General features: G+C 35.3%; 1 protein-coding gene across 2 annotated transcripts in view; it reads left to right on the forward strand.

Moving 5' to 3' along the window:
- The window catches only part of LOC128250130 (RING-box protein 2-like), a 54,696-nt gene extending 44,816 nt beyond the window's left edge, over window positions 1–9,880 (forward strand). For both annotated transcript variants that reach the window (XR_008266254.1, XM_052974846.1), the window contains one exon: window positions 9,579–9,880. Coding sequence is in view for 1 of the 2 variants with exons in the window: in XM_052974846.1 (XP_052830806.1) it covers window positions 9,579–9,697 (119 nt within the window). In the remaining variant the exon portion in view is untranslated. The remainder of the gene's footprint in view (window positions 1–9,578) is intronic.
- The last annotated feature ends 3,807 nt before the right edge of the window (window positions 9,881–13,687 follow it).

Raw genomic sequence — 13,687 nt, forward strand, 5'->3', positions numbered from 1 at the left:
ATGTGTTGTTGAAAATTCACCTAAATTTCAAAAACTTGTAAATGTTTAAAATACATTTATTTACATATATATCAAACTAGTTTCAACAATATTTTTTGTTTATCAATGGTAAAAGTTTAAAATTAGAAAAACATCTTGTAAAAGTTTTAATGTTGATAAATTAAAATGTTTCAGTGTTGATAAGTTAGCATGTTCAAAAGAGAAGGTGTAAGTTTGAATGTTCATGGCAGTCAATAAAATTAAAACTGTATATCAATTTGTTTGAATGTACAAAGTTCATTCATTTTAGTGGTGGTCGACAAGTCATACTGAAAAAAACAAGTGTGAAATGAAAATAGTAAATAAATGGGAATTTGGTTTACAGTTTTTCTGATCCTCTTCTAATAGATGCTTTCACTTGTAGTGGTATGTTTTGGGATCAGATGAATTTATAGTTTTTTTCCTCGAGTGGATCTGATTTTTGATTCGTTAAAATTCTGGTGACATTTTTTTTCTGTGATCAAGCTTGTCATTCTGCTTGGTTGGTTTCCTTGTGGATACGGTCATAAGTCGTTCCAGTTGGTTGGTTCTCTTAAAGGGTCATTTCGTTGTATTCGCTGAAGTTCAGTTTTGATTGGTCTGTACTTAGGTGACATCAGCAACTGGTGTTTGTAGAATTTCATTGGACTGAACGTCAGCAACTGATGTTTGTATGGTGATTTGGAGTTGCAGTTTCGGAACCAGGGTGGAAGATTGTTACTAAAGTTTTCAGAAAAATTTTTTTTGTTGTTCCTGGTTGTTTTTTTTGAGTCTTTTTTTCTTTTCTTTTTACTGCTTTTTCTTCTTTCTAAAGGATATTCAGCTGTGGTTTATATTTTTTAATCAGTATGTTTTCCTTATTTAACCCTTTAGTGTTTTAAACTGGCCATATCTAGCCCAAATATTCTACATGTTTTATATTTAAACTGCCTCTCACACCTAACCTCCATTGACATTCTAAAAATAAACATTATTGAAACCTCAAAGCTATAAGATAATGCATGATTAATTCAAAACAATTTGAGTGAAAAAGTATTACATTTAACAGAATAATCTGAACACTAATGGGTTAAATAGAATTGGATTGAAGTGTTTCCAGTGCATTGATTTGGAAAGATTTGGGAAGATTTGGTATTTAGGGTTCATGTCTATGGAGCATTGGTCTATTTGCTTGCTTACAGGAATTTTCCTAGTGTTGGGGTCTCGGATTTGTTGGCTGTGCACTAAGTCTATCCCTCAAAGTTAAGCTGGTTTGACCAATGTAGTCACTACCACAACCTCCACATTTAAGAACATAGTTAAGAAGATGAAGGAGTACGTTGGACATTTATTTATTATTTGCTACAGGTGTTTTGATGAAACGTAGTTCTCCAAGAATACAGGTTTTAGATTATGCAACTGTTTGTTTGCATAATGAGATCTAGTTGTGCTTCCTTGGGCGATATACGAGTGTTGTCACCATTAGTTTGAAATCATAGACTCCAAGGCCATCTTCTCTGTCCATCGTGGTTTGAATTTAGGAGCGGCTGATAGACCCATGCTGTGTGCCATGAGAACACATTTGTCGGACTGCTATGAATGGTACTAGATGGTACTGGCTGGCATTTAAATGGAATTGGCCTTCTATTTGGTTGTATCTCTGATCTGTTCTTTATGGTTGGCTACCCATGTTAATTTCTTAAGCTGACCTAAAGGTATGTATTCAGTGGTCATATACATACCCGCATACACACACAGAGACTCATACATACACTCTCACACGCAAATGTATGTATATATGCCTTTGTTGTTGGCACTCCATTGCTTACGATGACGAGGGTTCCAGTTGATCCAATCAACGGAACAGCCTGCTCTTGAAATTAACGTGCAAGTGGCTGAGCACTCTACAGACACGTGTACCCTTAATGTAGTTCTCGGGGATATTCAGCGTGACACAGTACGACAAGGCTGACCCTTTGAATTACAGGCACAACAGAAACAGGAAGTAAGAGTGAGAGAAAGTTGTGGTGGAAAAGTACAGCAGGGTTCGCCACCATCCCCAGCCGGAGCCTCGTGGAGCTTTAGATGTTTTTGCTCAATAAACACTCACAACGCCCGATCTGGGAATCAAAACCGCAATCCTATGACCACGAGTCCGCTGCCCTAACCACTGGGTCATTGCACCTCCACCATATATGCCTATATACACACATACATGCTCTCATATACATACATAAATACATTCCTGTATATATGTTTATATACATACCTGTATTTAGGCAACTTGATATCCATATATATATATATATATATACATGTGTACATATATAAATTTATGCATGCATGTATGTTTATATATATGAATAGATATACACACACACACACACATATATAATTTTGTACAAGGTATTAATGTCATTAAGTAACACCACATGCTCTTCAGAGATGGCATCTATCTCTCAAGAGGACATGAAAATTAGAGAGAGAGTTATGTCTCAACTAATTAGGGATAGAATTAAATTAGATGAGATGCAGTTTGGTTTTGTTCGAGGGAGAAGTACCACAGATGCCATCCTCATAGTGAGATAGTTCCAAGAAAAGTATTTGACCAAAAGTAAGCCATTGTACTTAGCCTTCATTGACCTGGTGAAAGCTTTCAACTCTCTTATTTGATGATCTCTAAGGAAGCTAGGAGTAGAGGAGTGACTTCTTAGAGTGGTTCAGGCCATGTACAGTGATGCTGTCAGTAAGGTGAGAGTTGGACTTGAATACAGTGGTGAATTTAACGTACAAGTTGGAGTACATTAGCGATCAGTTCTTAGTCAATTCTTTTTCATCGTAGTTCTCCTAGCCATAACAGATGAATTCAAAACTGGATGCCCATGGGAACTACTATAGGGTGATGATCTTGCTCTTATTGCAGAATCTCAAGCAGAATTGGAGAAGTTCCGGGTTTGGAAGCAAAACCTGAAATCAAACAGCCTTTAAGTTAACTTAGCTAAGACTAAAGTTGTTGTTAGCGAGATAGGAGATAAGACTTTCATTCCGGTTGGCAAATGGTCCTGTTCAATATGTAGGAAAGGCGTGGGATGTAATTCCATTTGCTGCACCAAGTGTAAGCTATGGACGCATAAGAGATGCAGTGGAATTGTGGTAATGCTTTCATGTGTGGCAGGTGCGCAGGAACAATAAGTACTAAGAGTACGAGGGATTTAAACTCTCTCAAATACCCAGGAGGCTCTCTTGATGTAGTAGATAGTTTTTGCTATTTAGGTGACCAAATTAGTAACAGTGGTGGATGCTCTGAAAGTGTTGTTTCTAGAATAAGAATAGAGTGGAGAAAGTTCAGAGAACTATTACCTCTCTTGGCAGTAAAAGGACTCTCTCTCAGATAATGCTCATGTGAGAATGGCTATGTTACATGGTAGGGAGACATCAGTGTGCATGACTGCCAAAGCACAACTGTGTTGAGAAAAAAGTTGGGCACGAGAGGGATTAAATGTGGTATGCAAGAGAGGAGAATGTGTTGGTTTGCACACGCGATGCGTGTGAGTGAAGACAGCTGTATGCAGAAGTACCTGTGGAAGAGGGAGACCCAGGAAGACATGAGATGAAGTGGTGAGGACTGGTCTTAGGATGTTGGGGCTTATGGAGGAAATGACAGTGGCCCGAGATGTTTGGCAATATGAAGTTCTAGAAGACCCGTCAACAAAACTAAGTGCTAGAAGAGTTGTGTCCCACCCATGTCACAACACACTTTTCACCCACTCTACCCTAAGAAATCAAACTACAACTCCTCTTCCTTACATTTCTTCTTCATAAATTATGACTGTTTTCCAATCCCCTTTCTTGCCCTTACTACCCTGCTAACTGTATCACTTCTCCCCACACTCACACCCAGTTTCTCTAACCAGGTTCAATGCTGATATTCTTGTTATTTATGTATATACCCTAGAACTACACCATCTCTTTTACACTTTTGCTGTTTCCTACTCTCTCTCTCTCTCCTCGTTTTTCCGCTGACTAAGTAACCAAGTATCTCCTTTACATCAGCACACTTGTTTCTGACCTCTTTCTGTACCTCTCTCTCACTCTCTAGCTTTCCTCTCTGTCTCTCTCACTGGGTAACCATGTCCCTCCTCTATAGCAAGACACTTCTGCTTCTCTATTTCTCTGTTACACTCTAACCTTTCATCATTTGATATTGGATCACCTCCTCTAATGCCCCCTCTGTTGTGACAAGACACCTGCTTCTGTCTCTGTGTCTTTGTCACACTCTAACCTTTCATCCTCTGACACAAGTTCCCCTCCTCAAATTCTCTGCCCTTCTCTTGTGAGTTACTTGGTTACCCTGCCAGTGCTGATGCCACGTTAAAAGCATCCAGTCCACCCTGTAAAGTGGTTGGCATTTGGAAGGGCATCCAGCTGTAAAATTCGGGTCAAAACTAACTTTGCCTGTGCTAGTGCCACATAAAAAGCATTGAGTTCACTCTGCAGAGTGGTTGGTGTTGGCGAGGGCATCTAGTCATAAAATCCCTGCCAAAACAGACACAGTAGCCTTGGGTAGATTTTTTACCTTGCCAGCTCCTGTCATCCATCTTACTCATGGAAGATGGATGTTAAACAATGATGATGTATGTATGTTTATATGCATGCATGTATATTATATATATATATATATAAATAATAATAAAGGAGTTACGATGCAAAAACGTATATAATTAAATGAACATATTTATCTTCTTCAATATATATTTCAGTATAAAGAATTCATTAAGAGACTTAATAAATCAAAATTCTTTTACACGTCTTCAGGAAAAATAAATATAACACCAGAAAACCACATTCGGTTTAAAAATATAATCCATTCATGGCGAAAAATTTCACAATTTTTTACAATTGTGAAATTTTTTGCCATGAACGGATTGTATTTTTAAACCAAATGTGGTTTTCTGATGTTATATTTATTTTTCTTGAAGATGTGTAAAAGAATTTTGATTTATTAAGTCTCTTAATGAATTCTTTATACTGAAATATATATTGAAGAAGATAAATATGTTCATTTAATTATATACGTTTTTGTGTCATAACTCCTTTATTATTATAACCAAAAGGATCGATTCTTGAAGAGTCTACATACCTTCACAGTCGTTTTTTTCTGCTATTTTGGTGATGATTTTTTTGAGTTAGCTTACCAATTATTTTTGTTGGTAGTTAATTTTTAATATATTGATATACATATATATATAAACTGGATGTTTTGAAATAGAAACATAACCATGTTTCAGTTTTGTGTATGCTGACATTTATCAGTGCTTTCTTCCATTGTTTTCAACCAGTACTAAAATTATTTGGATGTCTGACAACAGTAAATGTGTTTTGATCAAAGTATACAGTGTTATAGATCTGTTTCAGCTGATCTACCAATTGATTTCATACTGGGTATGAGATAACCATACTGTTATCTATGTCCTCTTTAGAAACAGATGCCATCTCTGAAGAGCATGTGATGTTACTTAATGGCGTTAATACCTTGTGCAAAATTGAAATGGATCTGTAACACTGCATATTATAATATACCCACTCTGCTGACAAATATGTGTCCATATTTTTTCTGATTTATTGTTTCTTAGACTATACATATACCATAAAATGGGTTTGTGTGTATATATACATACACACACACATATTTAAAGATATATATTATTGGGTCACCCCATAAATAATGTAATTTTTTTTATACTTCTTTTATTTTTCAAAATTAAGATAAACAATTTGTTTTTTAATCTAAAATATACTCTCCTTCATTTTCTACAATGCTCTTCCATCTATCTGGTAGATTTGCAAGACCTCTCTTCCAAAATTCACTTGTACATGACAAAAAATAATCTCCCAGTACTGTTCTGACCTCATCTACAGAATTCATATTTTTTTCCATCCAAATGATTTTGAAGACTGCAGAATAAATGATGATCAGATGGGGCAATGTACATTGAATATGGTGGGTAAGGCATTGTTTCCCATTCAAACTGCTTCAGCCTTTGGAATCTCATCCTTGCTGTATGTAGCTGAGCAATTATCCTGATGGAAGAACACTTTATGTCTTGAAACCAAAGATGGTTGCTTTTCTTCTAGTGCTGACTTAAGCCACTCAAGCTGCTCGCAGTAGATCTCCTTTGTTATCGTGGACTAAACCTTTCATATCCCACCAAACAGATAACAACACCTTATGTGGGTGAAGAACTTCTTTAGCCTGGGGTGTCAGTGTTTCTCCTTTTGTCGCTTGACATTTTTATTGAGAACCCATTTCTTGTCACCGGTCACTATTCGGTCCCAAAAAGATTCATTTGTGAGACATGACAGTAAAGATGAGCACACAATCACTTTTTGCATGCGATTAAACTCGGAAAGTGTGTGAGGAACCTATTGACCCAATTTGCTGACTTTTCCGATGGCACGCAGGTGTTGATGAATGGTTGAATGACCAAATTGAAGCTTTTCTGCTAGTCCCTCAACAGTTACGGTGGGATTTTGTCCCACCAGGGTTTGCAGGACACCTTTGTTTTGAGCTCTACAGATCTTCTAGGACTAGGCTGTAGCTTCCAGCTCAGAATTTCTGGAACCACTGTTGACACTGGCTTATGCTTATTGTCTGATCCCTGTATACTGCATTAATATTCCTTGCACTTTCCATTGTGTTGTTGTCTTGATTGAACTCATAAAGCAAAATATGCCGAATATGCTCCTGTGTCACTTCCATTATAGCTTTGAAAAAATAACTGTTAAAATTGAACTGCACTCTTCAAAACTTGCACTAAGAATAAGTTTAAGGTAACATTACTACATGCTTTTATAGCAAGTTGATGCAGTTAAAAAAAAACATTATTGTGGCTGTGTGGTAAGTAGCTTGCTAACCAACCACATGGCTGCAGGTTCAGTCCCACTGTGTAGCACCTTGGGCAAGTGTTTTCTACTATAGCCTCAGGCCAACCAAAGCCTTGTGAGTGGATTTGGTAGATGGAAACTGAAAGAAGCCTGTGGTATATATATATGTATGTATATGTTTGTGTGTGTCCCAACATCGCTTGATGCTGGTGTGTTTACGTCCCCGTAACTTAGCGGTTCAGCATAAGAGACCAATAGAATAAGTACTAGGTTTACAAAGAATAAGTCCTGAGGTCGATTTGCTCGACTAAAGATGGTGCTCCAGCATGGCCGCAGTCAAAATTACTGAAATGAATAAAAGAATGTGGGATGATCCAATAGATATGTCATCGTCATCTTTATATGTCAATTTTCTATGCTTGCTTGGGTAGGACAGTCCAACAGAATTCATTAGACAGGACTATATCTTGCTCTAATGTCTTGACATAGTTTCTGATGCTTTTCTACCACTTTACAGAGTTATTGGGTGCATTTTTACCTCCAGGTAGAGGGTGCTGTGTCAGCAGCAAAACTGAAGAGCTTGAATAAATTACAAGCCTGGTTACACTTGCTAAGTGTAAGAGGAGCACCATGATTGATAGAACAAATTTATTGTGAGCAGATGGTGATGTCAAGGATAAGTGTGAAGTTGAGAAGGGGACAAAGTAATGTCATCTGTCACATCAGTATTTGAATGGAGTTTGTCAGATTTCAAGACAGTTCTTATTGGAGTTATACAGGTTTATTTTTGAGAGTGGGTGACAGGGGAGAGATTTGAGGACAATGTTAGGGAAGTAGGTAATAGGATGGAAAGGGAAAAGTAGTGTCAAGGAACTAGCGAGAGTAAGTGGTAATGGCAGTGAGATGACAGAGGAGATGCAGTGCTTTTCTACATTTTAAATAGGTGGATAAATTGATCCATGGAAGCGAGATGAGATGATGTGGTCATGTAGGTAACATATCTAAAAAGATGTAGTGACAGGAGAAATCAGTGAGAGTGGGTACAGGTTACAAGAGTGCAATCTATAACATATACATGTGTGTGTGTCCATATATATAATCAAACTCCAAAGGACTGGTGTTGGTCTGCAGCAGCTGTTTAGTAAGATCAATAAAAAGAGAACAGTGAACTAGCTGTGGGAAATAGAAAATCCAATGTTTTGAACAAAGTCCTTCAGGAAAAAGCTGACAGGAGAGAAATTAACGAGAGATATTATTGTCAAACTGGCTGATGAAGAGGGAGCCATTGTAGTTTGACAACCTAACCTATACAGACAAAAAACACTCTGCAACTCTTGATTCTACAGCAAGATACCAAAAGATCTCATGAACAACTATCAGAAACAAGTGTCCACCACTGTTCATAAATTTACCTCTTCCAGCTCACTTTCACTAACTTCATTGTGACCTTGTCCCAAAGCCCCACTATTTTGTCCTCAGAATTCACAAACCAGACAATTCTGGTCACCCTATCATCTCCACCTGTAACTACCCTACACAACTTTTATCATAGTACCATGACAAAATATTATCACCTCTCTTTGCCATCTTAAAGACACCAGCCATGCCCTAAACCTCTTCAACTCATTCTCTTTTGAATCTGGTGAATCCAAACTCCCTTTTTGCTATAGACAAAATTGCTGTACAGTCCTTCTCTACAATGGTAGCCTCTCAACCCTAAGACACTTCCTAGACCATCACCCTCTACCCAGCATTACTGCACTCCTCCTCAGCTTAGTCAAGTTCATCTTTCATTGCTTTTCTTTCACTGGGGAATTTTACAATCAAATCAGCTGTGGCAACAATTAGTCCCAATTATGCCAATCTCATTGTAGAATCTGTCCAATTCACTGGGAAGATTTGCCCTTCAGTGTAGCCTACAAAGAGATTGAAGCCACAATGAACCCTCAAAGTAGCCTATACAGTCAATGTAACCACCCTCACCAAACACAAGCTCAATAGTTTTATCTATTTTGTTCGCTCCTTTCACTCTGCCTTGGAATTTACCCACACATACTTCTGTAGTGTTTTCCATCATCATAAGTTTCAACATCCACCTTTGTCTGCTACAAGCTTACTGATTCCAATCTCCATCTCTTCTTTTCACTCAAAACATACAAAATTTACAGCACCATTCTCACAATTCCTCTGTTTTCATGTCTATAAATCGTATTTCACCTGTTTATCCTCCCAGTGAAAGATAAAACTCATTCCAACAACTGCTCCTTGGAAACCTAGTAAGAACCTCTACAGTGCCTAGCTCCACACAGCCACTAGTTTCCAAAATATTTCAAAGATTGGTAAATTTCTTGTTGCTGTAATGTAATTGCTATGTTGAGGGAATAAATTTGATTGCATAATTGTTTTCTTTTTTGGTAGCTTGCTACCATATTATCAGCATTGTTTACAGTCATAGTGTTGTATACATGCATTTTGGAGAAAGCTATACGAATATTTATAGAAGTAGACACACTATATAGTTTACTGGCTATTTAAAAATCTCAAGTGTTTTCACAACATAAGAAAAAAAAAAAAACCAAAAAAAAACCTGCTGAATTAATATTGCAAAGAATTTATTAAAACAGCTAACAAAACAAAATTCTTATGAGCCACATATGTATTAAATGTTTCTAAAAAATGTTATTTTTCTTTTCCAGTGGTATGGGGTGAGTGCAATCACTCTTTTCATAACTGCTGCATGTCATTATGGGTGAAACAGAACAACAGGTGTCCCCTTTGTCAACAAGAGTGGGTAGTACAACGCATTGGCAAGTGATATAAATTGATCTTCAGCTGATTTAATAATTTAAAGAAGAAATAAAACCTTCTCACCACTGCCTTTCAAATGTCAGGACAATACCACCTGGTTGATAATGGATAAATTTATTTATTTATAGCTAACATTTCTTATTATGAAGTAATTATAAATACTCCTCAAAATAAACACACTTCATACTAAGACTGTGTTGTTCACTGATAGCATTAGAAAGACAAACACCTTTTTCTCCTGAATGTATTTATTTATTTTTTTCCTTTTACAATATTTATAGTAAAGTAAGTTTAAAAAAAGAAAGAGACATTAGGATTTTAATTTATTACTTAAGAATCATTTTTAATACATTAGCCCTACCCAGTTTGAAAAATCACTTATCTATTTGAATATCATTAATTGTTACAAACTGCATGGAATTTAAGGCACAGGACTAGAAATCAGTCTTGACATTGGGTGTTAATCCATTACTAGATTTCACAAACAATAATGGAATAGTTTTAGCTTGTAATTGGAAACATTAATGAACATTTTAAATTATGAATTTTGTTTTTATTCCAGTCACCGGTAAAGGTAGTTCTTTCCCCACATTAAATTGTTTGTACATTTTCTGATATTTACGAAACAATTTGCAGATACAGGTCATGGTATTTGCAATTACACTGAGGACTAACTTCAAAAGTGAAAGTACTACCAACGGTGTATCACAAAGATTGGCCAAAATAAGCAGTAAATTATTTTGTGTTTGTCTTTATTAAATATTGTATTATATAGGGGGTCTCATTTTAATAGGCAATATATTTAGCAAAATAATTGTGTTAATTCAGACTTTAAAAAAAAAAAAAAAATGATATACTGTTTTTCTTGGCAACTAGTTGTTCATATTTCAGAACATATGAAAAATGATTTATATAAATTGGTTTAAAAAAAAAAAAAAAAAAAAAAAATTCCCCCAGCCCCACAAAAAATACAAAAAAGAAAAAAATTAATAACAGTACAAAGCCAATAATCATAAACATTTTATTAAATTTTTAAAATTAGGGTTGGTAACTTTTTTTTATTCCATCCTACCCTTATTTTTGGTTTGATAAGAAAGTCTTTTTAAAACTACCGAAGAAAAAAAGGGTCCTTGATTAAAGTTTGCAATTTTGATATATTTACAAATACTACAAGCTTCCAATAAACATAATTAGAGGAGCTGGTAGTTCTATAGCATAGATGCAAATTAAATTATAATACAAGGAATATCTGGTCATTGGCAGAGCAGTTTTTGAGAGATAGAAGCAAAATGTTGAATCCATTCTATGACATGACAAAATCAAAATAATTTTGGCAGTTCTGACCATGAAGAAATGAGAACCTACATATAATGGCTTTCCAGAATTGTTTCAATATGGAAAAGGGAATAAATATAACATTTATTCACACACACATACACACACACACACACATATATACATACATACATGTATATATGCTATAAAAATAGAATAAAACTCAGATACACGCAAATCAAATTTATATGAAGGACAAGGCAATATTACAAGCAAACATATTAAAATAAAATTTAATCTGGGTATTTGGCAATGTAATATAAACAAAAATTAAATAAAAAGAAAAAGATCCTAACTCAATTTTAATATAACCTTTTTTTTAAAAAATACTTCCAGACATAGTTGGACATTTTTAATATTTAAATAAGCAGGCAAATTAGAATTTCCTTGCTTCTCAGCAAATATTGCCTATTTTTGCAAATGTCTATCCCAACCAAAAAAAGTAAGAGCAGCTGAAAAGAAATTAAGAGCTATTGAGAGTTGATCATTTTAGAATCTCACCAGAATCTTCAGCAAGGTCAATTTGAATAGTTAGCTTATTTAGTTGTTTGTTTTTTTTTTAACCATAAAACATACTGCCAATAGTTTAAAGACAATTGCTCAGATAGCATAAAGAATGCATCGTTGGATCATAACAGCATGTAATGGTGCAATTATTGACTTCTTTTTATTTATTTATATCTATATACAATCACATTAAATGGCATAAAACACTGGATGTTGACTTGTAGCTGCTGGCTAGGTGACACCTCATTATGCAAGATATGTATACATTTTTCTGAAATAGAAAAACCATGGATTATAAATAGCTAATGTTTTGCTTTTATAGAAAATAAAACTGAATATCAAAATCTTATAAATTGGTCAGTTTAACAAAAATCAAATATTCATGCCTTATCTTAGTTGAAGGTCTGTCAATTTGCAATGTACTTACTTCCTCATTATCACTAGGAAAATATGTTGTACGTACATCACTAGATGTGGTCTCCTATTCACTAAGGTGATTGTTTCAACTTGAAATGTTAAATCATTACATTTAAATATGACCAATTCTGTTGGGAAAGATTCATAGGCAGAACCATGCTATATTTTACCATTTTATTAACAGTTACTTGTTTTTAATTGATATGTGAAACTTATATGACAGTTCGTAGTGGCTAAAAACCATTCCTATACTGTGTTGAAAGCCTTCAGTAGACTCGAGCCTCTAATATAGGATGTTTTGGTCTAAATATGAGTTTCCATAAAAAAGAAAATAAAACATAACCCATCCAAAAATAAAAGCATTTAAAAAAAACAAAAAAAATATCAACTAGATTAAGGCTGGTAGATAACAGTTTACTCAAAGTAGCTGCCCTCAGCTTCCACCACAACCTCAAAATGGTTCTGGAACCTTGTGCATGCATTCTTGGAAGATCTTTGAACACCACCATGGCAACCAGCTTGGCCTTACAAGCAGAGCAGTTGGTGTCTTTCTCAATCATGCTGCACACTTAGCAATCCATGGGAAGGAGGCTAGAAATTGGAGCTGGTGAAGTTGAAGAAATTCTTTAACTACTTCTGACTCTTTCTGGAGGCATGGCAAGGTGCTGAATCCTGCTGCTACACATATGGCCTTCCAGTAGCTTCACATAGCTGCCTGAACTGAGCCTAAATCTCTGTTCAAAGATGTGGTGATGAATTCCAGCATGTAAACAGTCAGAACACCTGATGTGCCCTTTTCAACTGGCTATGTATGGCTTTGTTGTCTCCATTGCAGCTTTTATAGTGTTCACAACATTGAGCAGCAGTCATTTTGACACCTATTGTGAATCATCAAGATACTGGCAATCTTTTTCCAGTATTCAAATGGCTTCTGGTCCTCTATGTCAACTAACATTTTTTCAACTACAACTTCAATTACTATACTCTCCAACCCTTGACTATTCACCAATACATCAAACTGTTCCTGAAAAAAAGGAAACATACAAAAATGGTCAAATTTAGTCTGAACACAGCTCTTCATTGGGGCAAATAGAAAGCAATGGAACCATAGTTATGTGCATGCAAGTAGAAAAAAAACTTTGCACATAGCTTAAATTATAGTGTATTATTCCTCCTAATCTACTGTTTAAAGCAGTGGTTCTCAACCTTTTATAGCTTAGTGCCTGAATAGAATTGTTTCAGAAGTCCCACTCCCAGATTTTGCATGAAAAAAGAAACAATACAGACAATTTTAAGTAAATAGCATGTACCTCTTTTCAGGTATATGTGTGGACTAGTCTCCTTTGTTAATTTTTTATGGAAATTACCAAAGAGGGCAAGGACTTATATAATGAAACTGTGGTTTGTCTTGTGTTTGATAAGATTTTGCTTATTTAAAAATAAGTTCAGTATTTGACAATTAGAGCTTCAAGTATCTTTTTATTCAATGTTTAGCTAACTGTTACTATTATGCTGAATAATAATAGAATAATTCTTTAACTAGACCTGAAGAAGGAAATGCTAATAACAGCTACTTCCAATGATAGGAATATTGATAATATAATGTCATATGCATTCTAAACCTGGCAAAGATTTTTGAATAATTTGTTTAAAAATTATGTATTATACCTGGTATAAACATTGTCCAGTTTAAGAACCACTGATTTACAGTAATGTTACAGATCTTTTATTGCTCTAG

Source organism: Octopus bimaculoides, chromosome 19 (genome assembly GCF_001194135.2).
Source record: "Octopus bimaculoides isolate UCB-OBI-ISO-001 chromosome 19, ASM119413v2, whole genome shotgun sequence".
NCBI lineage: Eukaryota > Metazoa > Mollusca > Cephalopoda > Octopoda > Octopodidae > Octopus > Octopus bimaculoides.